General features: G+C 31.6%; 1 protein-coding gene across 1 annotated transcript; it reads left to right on the forward strand.

Moving 5' to 3' along the window:
• Window positions 1–384: 384 nt before the first annotated feature.
• LOC126725378 (1,4-dihydroxy-2-naphthoyl-CoA synthase, peroxisomal-like) lies at window positions 385–4,611 on the forward strand. Its single transcript, XM_050430079.1, has 9 exons — window positions 385–804; window positions 895–1,017; window positions 2,332–2,433; window positions 2,650–2,688; window positions 2,896–2,994; window positions 3,267–3,314; window positions 3,484–3,579; window positions 3,799–3,921; window positions 4,252–4,611. The coding sequence occupies exons 1-9, from the start codon at window positions 508–510 to the stop codon at window positions 4,366–4,368; spliced, it is 1,044 nt and encodes a 347-aa protein (XP_050286036.1). The 5' UTR covers window positions 385–507; the 3' UTR covers window positions 4,369–4,611.
• Window positions 4,612–13,171: the final 8,560 nt, after the last annotated feature.

A 13,171-nucleotide genomic window follows, 5' to 3' on the forward strand; every position in this document is an offset into this window, starting at 1 on the left:
ATATTTCAAAAAGTTCAATTTCCTAATATAATTGAAAATTTTAATACCTAAAAATTTAAATATAAGAAAACTTCATATTTGAGAGTATTTCGAATGAGTTTTAGTTAACTCAAATTGTAAAGTTTCTCACTTAAAAAAAAAAAAAGAATGTCTAATAGTTGAATAAGAAATTTAGAATTTAATTTCTATTTACACCTCGATTGATATCTTATCAATCTTAATTTGGTAATAAAGAGCACCGTTTAAAACTATATATATAAACAAATATGAGAGTGAGGGGGAGAGATATTTATTTAATTTAAAATATAAAAAATATCCCTATTCCCCAAATCTACTCCCAATTTTAGTGCTTAACCCGGTCTGGTCCACTTTTCAAAACTACAGTCTCATAAAATCTCGCCTTATCTTATCCGATGATGTCCAAAGCTCAACACCAAAACAGTAGTTCTCATTTTCAATACGAAAACAAAAAACCCAAAACCATAGTTAAATATTCTATCTCCTTCAATGGCAGCTACTGCAGAGAAGGACTATAACACAGTGAAAAGAAGAGTGGCCTGTGTGACCAACCATCTCATTCCGCTTCTTCATCATCATCATTCGCCTCCAATTACTACCACTTGCGGTAATTCCAATGTTGAGCTATGTAACGCTGCCTCCATCAACGACAGCTACCATAGGATACACGGTGAAGTTCCCACTCACGAAATTGTGTGGAAACTTGCCTCTGATTATGAGTCCGGCAATGAGTTTCACTTCACCGACATTATCTACGAGAAAGCCGTTGGCGAAGGGATAGCAAAGGTCAAGCTTTTCATGGAACTGAGTTCTCAAATATGTTACTATGTCACAGTGCTTAATGGGTTCTAACTCATGCTCTTTGCTTTGTTGTAGATTACCATTAATAGGCCAGAGAGACGAAATGCGTTTCGGCCATTGACAATTAAGGAACTTAGTCGAGCATTTGACGATGCAAGGGATGATAGTTCGGTGGGAGTTATCATTCTTACCGGGAAGGTATTTAACTAACTTTATGAAACTTAATTACAGTTCCTTAGATATGTTTTCTAAGTTGTCAATTAAATTCAACCAAGCTTATGCATTGGCCAACGAATCACATTGTTAAATTTAGTTGTAATGTATAACATCTAAAGTTTTATAATTCGTCTTTATATGCTCGTCTTGCCTGATTGTTTAGTATATTAAATCTTATTAAACAAGTAATCTGTCAATTCTAGTGTCTGTTTGTTAGTGAGTTCGATTACTGTTATAATTTTGTTGAGTGCTGCTACACAAACCGAAAAGTATTTACAGTTTTACTTCGATTTCTAGCCCTTGTGTCCATAGTGATCTCTTGTATTGCTAAAGGCTGCTGTGCTGGCCCTTCATGTCATGCTTTTGGAGTACAGAAATAGAGAAAGAATAGTGTGTTAAGTTGTTGATTTTGATGAAAGTCACTAGTAGCACCCACTGGTGGTCTTTAGTCATTACTATTAATTTTTTAAAGAAATTAATAAGTACTATTGTAGTCATACTGCTTCAGAGTCATGCACCTTGCTCATGTCTACCTTCTAGTTCTAGTTGTCTCTAATGAATGCAAGTAGTCTCAACTATTAGTCCTTGTGATTGTGCACTGACCCTACTTTCATATTTATTTTGTATGACCTATGTTGTGTGTGGGATGAAAGTTGTTATACAACAGAATCTGATAGTCATCAAGTCTCTTCTTTTTCTGAAAAATTAATTCAAATTTTAAGCTAACATGATGCAACCTTGATTTTTTTCTTTCTTTCTCATTTGTCTATGTGATGGGGGCTGTTCTTCAAGATGACATGTTTGATTAGATGTGTCTGCAAATTTTGGGGCACGAGAAAAACTACATTGCATGTCCATCTTGAAAACTATTGATGTGTTTTTATCTGTCAAGGAAAAGTGGAAAACAAATACTCCTTTTGACTTCTAAGCAGGATTTAAAATATGACTATGTCTATGCCACTAATGTGTAAGTTATAAGTTCATTCCATACTGGGACAGACCAAGATCCACCCTACAATATGGGGTCAAAAAGCCAAAATAAATTATTTTAGCCTTTATAAAAAGAGAACTGATTCTTGAATAGATTTGCATGCTCCCTGGTTAGAACCTGTCCAATTGAAAACTATTGATGCGTTTTCTATCTGTCAAGGAAGTGGAAAACAAATAGCCCTTTTACCTTCTATGCAGATTGAAAATATGACTATGTCGGCGCCACTAATGTACAAGTTATATTGATGTTCTGTATGTCCATGGAACCTGTATTGATTTGTTGTTGTTAAAAATTTAATGCTGTAGGGATCAAAGGCATTTTGTAGTGGTGGTGACCAGGCGTTGAGAACCAAGGATGGTTATGCTGATTATGAAAATTTTGGTCGTCTTAATGTTTTAGATTTGCAGGTATATGGTACCCTGAAATAATTTATCCTCTTGACTCTATTTAGTGCTTGCATAAGTCCCTTGCAGCCTTGCCCTCCAACCAAAACTTGGTTGAGCATGATTCTTCATGATTACCCCTAAATATTGCTTCCAATTGTAACCTCTGAGCCTTGAAAAAGAAAAATCAAATGCTTCATCGCCAGTCTTCTAATTTTTTGTTATTTTAATCATTACCAGGTACAGATCCGTCGTCTTCCAAAGCCAGTGATAGCAATGGTATACTCTACTTAATTCAACTTTGCATCTAGTCTTAATCCTATCAATCTCATGGACTCTTGGTGTAACTGAGTTGTGTACCTTATGATATTTAACTTTTTAAAAAAAATCAGTGTACTTCAGGGTTACTTATTATGAGGTTAACAGTTCCTAACCATCATACTTGCTACCTATTAATTACTTTGTTCACACCTATCCTTAAAACAGGTGGCAGGTTATGCTGTTGGAGGAGGACATGTGTTACACATGGTTTGCGATCTAACCATTGCAGCAGATAATGCTATTTTTGGTCAAACTGGTCCTAAGGTAGTTTTATCCTTTTCCCTATTGTTCTGAAATCTCAATCATAGATTGGTGTGCTAGAACTAATCTCACAAGAGATATCTTATTTGGAACCACTCAGCTGCTTAATTTGTAACATCTTTTAAAGGATGGCATACTAGAACTTCAAACCTCACAAGTTGTTTTTTCCTCTTTTACACCACCAAATGTCACTTAATGTTAGTAAATAACTATTGTTCTAATGCTGTGCTCCTTATTTTGTCATTAGATTACTTATAATTTTGTGCATATGGCAGGTTGGAAGCTTTGATGCTGGTTATGGAAGTTCCATTATGTCTCGTTTGGTAAGACATTAAAGGTGAAGACACCTAATATCTGTATGTTACTTGCATCACAGTTCTCTCTTTGATCAGTACATGGTCACAGAGGTCTACTGGATGTGTGGTGAATTTAGTTGAGTTATTTTTATATTTTAAATTTTTATAAACTTGCACATAAAATTTTGTTAAACAGATTGGTCCTAAAAGAGCACGTGAAATGTGGTTTTTGGCAAGGTTCTATACAGCTTCTGAAGCAGATAAAATGGGACTCGTAAACGTTGTTGTACTGGTGAGTTCATTTCCGTCTAGGAGAACCTGAAAATTGTTGAGGTACAGCATCATTACTTCAACAGTAAGATGCCTTTTCTCATGAACAGGGATATCCACATGGATTTTTTTTTATAATGCATCTGGGATGCTGGAACTTTACATAAAGAAAAATCATGTAGTCATTTCAACCATTGTCAATAAACACAGTTAAAGTTCTGAATTTCAATTTTTTTTTCAGCTGGAGAGATTAGAGCAAGAAACGATTAAATGGTGTCGAGAGATCCTAAGAAACAGCCCAACTGCAATTCGGGTGCTCAAAGCAGCTCTTAATGCAGTTGATGATGGCCATGCTGGACTCCAGGTACCTTCAATATCCATTCATCAAGTTAGTGTAATTTCCAGCTAACTTTTATAGCCACATTGGCAATACTATTGCTTAAGTGAGGGTTGCTATAGCCCAGAATGCTTGAGACCTGTATCCTGTGATGCTTGCGCAATTTCACTTCCCTTTTTCTTATCAGAAAATCTTATTACATACTCTCTTTTGAAATCTTGTTTTTAAAACACAATTTCAGTCCATATGGCAATTTATGTATGGTAAGTGAATAATAAGAAATGTGTGACTATCATTGCTCTTCTTATTATTGTTGTTTTCCTTATATATTTCAGCTAATATGTTCTTCCAATGCAGGAAGTTGGTGGAAATGCTACACTCCTATTTTATGGCACTGAGGAAGGTAATGAGGGGAAGACAGCATATATGGAACGTAGAGCCCCTGATTTCTCTAAATTTCCTCGAAGACCTTAGGTGCTGTTGTGTTGTGAAGTGGAGGTTCTTTGGTTGGAACATGATAGAAATTTATATATATATATATATATATATATATATAAAGCGGAGTTCTTGTGCTAGAGAGCATAAGTTTGTGGCATGTGACACATTTCTTAAAATTATCTTTATTTAGGCTTCTACTTCAACAAAAATTGCATTTATATCAAAATATTTGTTCATCGAATCAAACAATAGAGTAAATGCATATATTAATTATCTATAGTTGTGCATTAATTATTTATATTAAATGAATTTATATGATTATTTTTATAAACTCCATATAAGAAATAATTTTTAATTGGAATAATAACAAATTTAGAATATGACATTCTTTCTCATGTTTAGTTGCTTTGACAACAGTTGAGCAAAAGCCATAAAAAAATTAAATATTTGTGTGTGTGTGTGGAACTAACATTGTAGTATTTATTCTATGTAATTAGAAAGATTAAATATATTTATTATGTTATAGTAATTATTTTTAAGCGTAATGAAATTTTGATATCATTTTTCTAAGATTTAAATGAAACAATTGAATTTTTCACAATATGAGAAACAATTGATTTGAAATATGGTATTCTTGCTCACATTTATTTATTTTTGGAACAATTGAAACAATGTCTAACAAAAAGGATAAATAAATAAATAAATAAATATAGTAACACACAATCAAGAATGTTTTTTTTTTAAAAAAAATGAAGAATATTTGCATTTTTAGTAAGCATAAAACATGTTTATTTATATTAGCCGCTATATCACGCAATTTTTAATTTGTAAACACATATATATAAATGATCAAATCACTATACATTATTTGCAGTGTCTTTCTATTTTGTCTATAAAATAACTATAGATAACAATTTCTTACAAGAAAATTTATTGAAAGATTTTCTTTTATACATCGATAGTTGAGGTAGGGATTTGAACCTTAGGTGTCTCTATTGAAAATGTGCATACTATCTAAGCTACAAGATTCTTTCCAAAATTTATTGAAATATTTGAGAAAACTAATAATAAGTTGCATCTCATATCAAACTCAACTATTTTGATATAATGCTTTGTCCCCTCTGTTATTTTATGCTTTGATTATTCCTGATTTTTCTTAGGAAGCTCCTTTCATATAAAAAAAATTAAAACCTTGGAAATTGATTTATGATAGTTATTGGAACTATTTATATTTAAAAGTCCTTTTCATCATCTAATTCATTCAAATTGTGCAAAAATGGCATTGAATTTCTCTTATTAATAGTTTGAAAGATTTATTATTGAGGAGCCATAACAATTTGGCCTTTTAAAGTAGCCAAAAAAAATTATCGAAATGAGTTCAAATGGAAGAAAAAATATTTGTTGATAAATAAATACCAATTTTCTGACTCTTACTTATCAAATATTGCTCTATAATTTGGTTTAATTTGAAGTACAAAAAGGTACGGAATAGGTTTGTCCATGGTCATGAATTGGGTATTCTGACAACATATAATGAGCTTCCTAAATATTTGCATGTAAGGGAGTGTAAAGATTCTATTTCCTCTTACGACCAACTTGTTGATTTATTCACCAACTCAAGGGGATTTGGCCCACTATCCTATTATTTGTACCATAGATTATTTGCCCTACACTCCTATTACTTTATACTCCTATAAAATGACAATCTCCTGTTTAGTGGTTTGTCATGGTGATTGGAAATTCAAATATTTTATACAAATCATGGTCAATTTCTTTTTTTTCTTTTTTTTGGATAATTTAATAGTTGCATGGGAAGAATTTTAATCCTGAACATCTTTGTTGGAAACTCCAGAATGTATCAATTGAACTATAAAGCTCTTTAGCACCATGACCAATTTATTGAATATGATAAATTTAGTTAAATATAAAAAATGTAAGGTGTTTCAAGATGTTAATACTAAAATTATAATCCAACAAAAGAAATACTAAAATGATAATTCATAAGCCTCTATTAATTATTGCATGGGGCAGAATACACAAATTTTACACGCACACAAGAAATAAAAACGTTCTGACAAAAAAAAGAGAAAAACAAAAACAAAAGATATCAATTTCACTCTATAGACTAAAATTAGCATTAAAAAATGTGCCCAATATGTATTAGTGACCAAGCATATATGTTCTTCATCTAAGTGCTTTAATGTTGAAATTTTCATTTTTGTTTGAACTACTGCAGGAATTGGAAGAAAATGCAATTTTAAAGCTTACTACAAGTTAAAGAGCAAATATTTTTGTTCGATAATTTAATGGAGCAGTTCCCAAAGTAAAATCATATGAAAACTATTAAATATACTCAAAAATTTTACAATTTATTCTTTCTAAAATTTTCTAATTATCTTACCCCCAATATGTAATTAATCATCAAAAAACCACACCAAAATTGACTACAAATTTCATATTTATTTAAAGTGACAAGTTATTAATAATAAATAATAAAATTGTGTCAATAATAAAACCATATGAAAATTATTAATAATCTACAAACTCAACCGATGTGAAATTCGTGTGAAATTCATCGTAAAAACTGTTTATGTATTGCAGCATTTCTCAATCAATCATTCCAGACAGCACAATCCACAGGATCTCCACTTGCTGTATCTTTCATAGATCCACCAGCCACCTGCCACGATCTCATTGGCATCTTTCATAATATGTTGGATGGGCCCATCATGTAGTTTGAGTCTAACCATATTACCACCTCATTGCTCTTTCCATATTCATACATTTACACGGCCTATTTGCAAGGGGGGGCCCAAATTAAGTTATAGATAGAAGAGAAGGCTTGACAGAGCCTTTGACAATAAGAGATGAAGGCTGAGTTTACCAAAAAAAAAAAAAAAAAAAATTAGATGAAGGCTGATCTTTCCTAGAGCTGCAGTTCACAACTTACCATCTGCAACATCAGCGGAGTTCTAGCTAGAATCACTCACCAACTTACCTGCATCATCTTTTTAATTTAAGTGTCCTTTAGAGATCTGTTTATTTTGCTAAAACTGAAATTTTTTTACTGAAAGTACTGTAGATAAATGTAAAAATTAGCTGAAATAGTACAGTAGAACCAGTGATTAGTACCAAACAACCGTAAAAAATTATATTTATAAAGTATAAATATATTTCCTGATTACTGGGTGTAGCATAATACTAGCTTGTTTTATATTGTATACAAATTTACCATAATTTTTATATCAAATGTTTGAGAAGTTTATACTTTATAGCAAACAAGCGTAAAAAATTAGCTTCTTAAAGGATTAGGATCGCTGGTACCCTACCCCTAAGGAAATCCTAAACTAAAGGACCTAATCCTTTTTTAATGAATCAGAAAGAAATTTTCATTCAACCACATTGTACACAAAAGAGGCAAAAAATGAATGAGCATATAGCATAGAGTAGACTCTGCAACACAAGGAACAGGAGCTTCAGCTGCTACAGACAATTACAACACACAGCCGTCACCCATCTTCAACACCTAGACACTTTTAGCCTAGCACATTGCAAAACAAAAGAAAAACTCAATCCCTTCCAATTGAATACAACATTTTACCCCATGTAAATAACCATGACAGATTACCCAATTACCAGCAAAGGCAATCCAAATTACAGTGGGACGCAGCCTCCACAACTCAACAGAACACACCAAAAACTGATGGTCAATACCCTGGAATCAAACCTCGTAATTGTAAAACTAAATAAAATCTAAAGCATAAAAACTTTTTACTTGCATATTATTATCGAATTCCAAGTAGGTACATACTTATGTTATCTTAATATAATTTTGTTAAATGTAATTAAAATTCAACCAATTAAGCATTTAATATCATATATTCTACTTATGTTTTCGAGTAAAATATATATATAATAATTAAGTAAGGAGATAATGTTTTATATATTCCTTCATTCACCATAAAAGAAAAAAAAACAACAAGAAAGTATTTGTTATCCTCTATTTTTATTATTTAAAATCAAATATCCTTACACACATATTATATATTGTTAAAGTTTAGACCCCTGAAAAACTAAATTGTTTAACCTAATATAATTGCCAAGTTGGTACTTAGGTAAATTATGCAAATCTAGATTAAACAATAATAAATCATTTTATAAACAACGGAAAAGTAAAGAACACAATGATTTGATGACCCAGAAAAACTAATAAAACAATCCAATTTCAAAGTAAAAAACTTAGGGAGGATTTAACCTAAACAATTCACAAGGCAATAATTCACTAATATAATGAAAGTTTTTACAATAGACTTAACCCTAAATCTACTGCTATCTCATGTAGTACCTATTTATGTGACAACACATAACTCTGAATCCATGGACTCTTCTATTATGAATATATTGCACATAAACGCTCTAGTGTGTGACATTGAGGTCTCCACTCAAAGGTTTAGATCATCAATTGTGGTTGATCTACTTGTAGCAACTTATCTCCACTAGCACTAGTAATTTGAATCTTATCTCCAACAAATGCTTGTTGAGTAATTAGAAGGTTACAAAACCTTTCAGATCTCACAAGAGTAACTCATAAGACTTGAAAAATTTGTATTAGAGTTTCCCTTTTATACTTAACAGTGTTGGACTCAAACGCTAAACATTTTGTGGGCTTTTGGGCCTAATTTAAAATCTGCAGAATCCATGTCTCGATCGGTCGAAGCTTTCTTTCAATCGGTCAAGCTTAGCAATGTCTAAATTCTTCTTTCTATAACTTGTATGTTCTTGAGTCTTGACTTGTATCCTCTTGAGCAATATCTAAACCTTTTCAAAGACACTAAGATCTTATGCTAGACTAGTTCTTGTGCTCGATTTGCCAACATACAAAAAATTTAGTTCCTAAACTATAATCTTAAATATTTAGAACCTAACATATATGGTGGTAAGATCTCTCTTCTTTTTTGGTTGAGATGGATTGATAAAGGGGAGGAAGTGGTGAGGTCTAAACCATGGAATATAATACTAAAATATGGAATTAAAAAGAATGATTTTGATCATTTTATTGTAATATATAATGATACACATGAACAAAATTTACAATTTTACTGTCAATAAAAGTATTAAAATTAAGTCAAATTAAAATATTTTTGTACAAATATAACACGAGAAACTCAAGTGTACGTGTTGGCATAGACTGAAAGATTAATGAATTAGCGCTAAAAAATTCTTGAGTCTCGACAAATGGTGGCTTGAGCCTGCGATTGCGATTAGTGGTTGGTAAGAGACATGGCCAATGTAACGGTGGTGGTGTCAGTGAGTCGGTGACTATGGCTATAACGATGGTTGGTTATGGGCTGGGAGAGGTGGTGGTGGTGGCCATTAGAGGAGTTTTTTTTTTTTTTTTTTTAGAATGAAAAAATGGGGGCCTTTATGGCTATATTTTACCCCCGGGCAGGGAGCCGTACGCATGCCCACCCAGCTGAAGGGCCACGAATGCGAGCCGTGTGAGAGTCACCTCATTTGAGTACACCCCTCATTAAGTATGCCCACCAACGGAAACCTGTGGGCAGCGGGACTCGAACCTAAGTGTGGTTGCACGAAGTGCCCAAGCCTTACCCATTAGAGGAGTTGATTCTTGAGAATGTTTGCGAGGTATGGGAGGAAGATAGAAAGAATTAGAGAAGAAGAGAAAGGAGGAGAAAGTGATTTAACTGATTTCCTTCTAAATTTTGACTCTCTTTGTAATTTTTAATTATCTTTTAGTGTATTATCACAAACATACATCTTTTGTTGAACAATACAAAGAGCATGAGCTTATTTGTGCAAGTGCACTAACTAGTATCATATATAGGTGTGAGTGCTCAAACTTAATTGAATTTACCTTGGACTTTATATCATGGATTAGGTTAGGCTAGTGTGCTACGACTGAGGGTGGGGGGCTGAAATTGTGTGGGCCTACAATTAGCACATGAAGCAATGCTTGCAAAAAGAGTTTTCAAGAGACAGTCTAATGAGACCACCCTCTCATAGTATGTGGAACCCATATGTATTGTGAAAGGAAAGTCTCATAAAAACATCTCATAAGATAACTTTTTCTAATATGGGAAGGAGGTAAGCAATAGGTCTCAATTTGTTTAATCAATGGGTTACCACTTTTCTTTTATTAATGAAAGTGGGTTAAGATGTTGACAAAAGAGAAGTTTTTAGTTTATTTTTTTTATTTTTTATAAAATACTTTGTAAATTTTTATGGATATTATTTTTTTTTTTGTATTTTTAATCTTTTTAAAATTATTTTTTCCCCATAAGTTAGTTAATATTGTAGATTGTGAAAGGAAAGTCTCATAAAAATATCTCATAAAATAATTTTTTCTAATATGGGAAGGAGGTAAGCAATAGGTCTCAATTTGTTTAATCAATGGGTTACCACTTTTCTTTTATTAATGAAAGTGGGTTAAGATGTTGACAAAAGAGAAGTTTTTAGTTTTTATTTTATTTTATTTTATTTTTTATAAAATATTTTGTAAATTTTTATGGTTATTATTATTATTTTTTTATTTTTAATCTTTTTAAAATTATTTTTTCCCCATAAGTTAGTTAATATTGTAGATTGTGAAAGGAAAGTCTCATAAAAATATCTCATAAAATAACTTTTTCTAATATGGGAAGGAGGTAAGGAATAGGTCTCAATTTGTTTAGTCAATGTGTTACTGCTTTTCTTTTATTAATGAAAGTGGGTTAAGATGTTGACAAAAGAGAAGTTTTTATTTTTTATTTTATTTTATTTTTTATAAAACACTTTGTAAATTTTTATGGTTATTATTTTTTTGTATTTTTAATCTTTTTAAAATTATTTTTTCCCCATAAGTTAGTTAATATTGTAAATTCTAATTAACTTGACTGATAAAAGTTTTTCGCCGTTGAATAACAAATCTAGGGTTTGAACTTTGCCTATATTTTAAACTGATTGATATCTTAGTCTAATAATTAAAATTACAATTATTATAGAATGTACGTCATAGATTGAACTTCTATTATATATATAAAAGAAAAATGATGGTATGGAGGATGACATATGTGGGGCTTTAATGGCAATTGAACTAGAGATTATTGACTTGAAAGATTTGGTTCAAATTCCGTCTATACCATAAACTGATTGATGTCTAAGCCTGATAATAAAAACAATTATCATAAAGTGAACAACATAGATTGAATTTTTGTCATATTTACCAACAAAAATAAAATAAAAAATTAGCTAGTATGGAGGATGATATATGGGGCTTGGATGTCTCATGCTACACTATAAACCGATTGATGTCTTAATCTAACGATGGAAAACAATTATAATGAAGTGAACACCATATATTCAACTTCTATCATATCTATCAAAAAAAAAAAAAAAAAAAGTGAGCAGGTATGGAGGATGAATGACAACTGAAATTAGAGACTGTTGGCTTAAAGGCTTTGGTTAAAGATATTTCTAGCTAGTTTACTCTTAAATAAACATATATTTACTTTTATATAATAAGATATTTCTAGCTAGTTATTTAATAATCATATAATAAATTTAATATTTTGACAATCTCATTATTAGAAATACTATTGTAATAACCAACAAATTTAAATCTGTCATTTTTTTACTTTAGTGGAAACTATGTGCTCGTTTGGATAGCACTTATGCTGCGCCTGCGTTTCCTCAATTTTTTTTTTTTTCCCTTTTCAGCCGCAATAGTTGACCAGTTCTGCTGTGAACAGTGCATTTGTGCACTGTTCACGGATTCCACAAACTCCACTTTTTATCAACTTTTTCATTAAAAATGGGTCACACAATACTATTCACACATTTAAAAATTATTTTGCTACAGTGTTTTTAGTTTTCAGTTTTCAGTTTCAGCAAAATAAGTTCTATCCAAACAGACCCTATGACTTCAAAAAGGTTCAAACTTTCTTATTCTAAGCTTCTTGTCATAATCAACGCTTCTTGTCATAATCAACTTTATGAACCTCTATGTTTCTCTTATGGATGATATATTTGCTCGTGATTAACTTGAGGTTGTGGTTCTTATAAAAAAAAAACTTGAGGTTGTGGTTGTAGGGAAGAGAAAGACCATTTGAAGCAGTCTTTTTCTTTCATTTCAACCCTACAAAAGCAGTTAGATACCTTTATATGGGTAGGGTAGCCACACCCGTGAATGTGCAGGTCGTTTTCTTTTACAGGCACATATATTTACGAAAGGGAAAGGAGATTTCAAACCAAAAAGAAGAAGAAAAAGACACCGCGTTTATATTAGAAACACTCAAATGCGTTAGTTGAGTTATAAGATTTTTTAGAAAACCACTTAATATTTGGTCTAAAAAATGCTAAAAATACTACCAATTATACTATATAACCTCTATAAATAACATTTCTTTTTTCTTTTAAATTCCTACATTATCAGTGGATTATGTACCGCTCCTGTTTAAGAGCAAGAGTGGCTGATCTCTAGTACAATTATACTAGCAGGTCATTGATGAACCAACTGCATAAAAGCAAAGCCATGCACGGTACGACTATGGAGAGCCACACCCGTCTTGTTATTATCATCCAATAAAATTAAAGCAAAGAAGCAAAATATCTTAACACATTCATGGAATCACAACCAGAAGTGGTCAGTTCCAAACTTATATGCATAGTTATTTCAAACTTAAAAGAAGCAGAACAACTTGCTTTTCACGAAAAATCGAGCATATTCACAACTCTTCACGCTTACGTTGATAATTGACATGTGAGTTTCCAAGATCCACATAAATTCACTGTATAGGTTCAAAAAAAAGAGGAGTAGAACTAATATAAATAAGAGTAGTGC

Source organism: Quercus robur, chromosome 5 (assembly GCF_932294415.1).
Source record: "Quercus robur chromosome 5, dhQueRobu3.1, whole genome shotgun sequence".
In the NCBI taxonomy this organism is placed as follows: domain Eukaryota; kingdom Viridiplantae; phylum Streptophyta; class Magnoliopsida; order Fagales; family Fagaceae; genus Quercus; species Quercus robur.

Excerpts from the sequence above, each read along its gene's own strand:
- LOC126725378 (XM_050430079.1), top strand. The coding sequence starts at position 508 with ATGGCAGCTACTGCAGAGAAGGACTATAACACAGTGAAAAGAAGAGTG. Across the intron at positions 2,434-2,649 it reads TTAATGTTTTAGATTTGCAG|GTACAGATCCGTCGTCTTCC; the intron begins GTATATGGTACC and ends AATCATTACCAG. Across the intron at positions 3,580-3,798 it reads TCGTAAACGTTGTTGTACTG|CTGGAGAGATTAGAGCAAGA; the intron begins GTGAGTTCATTT and ends TTTTTTTTTCAG.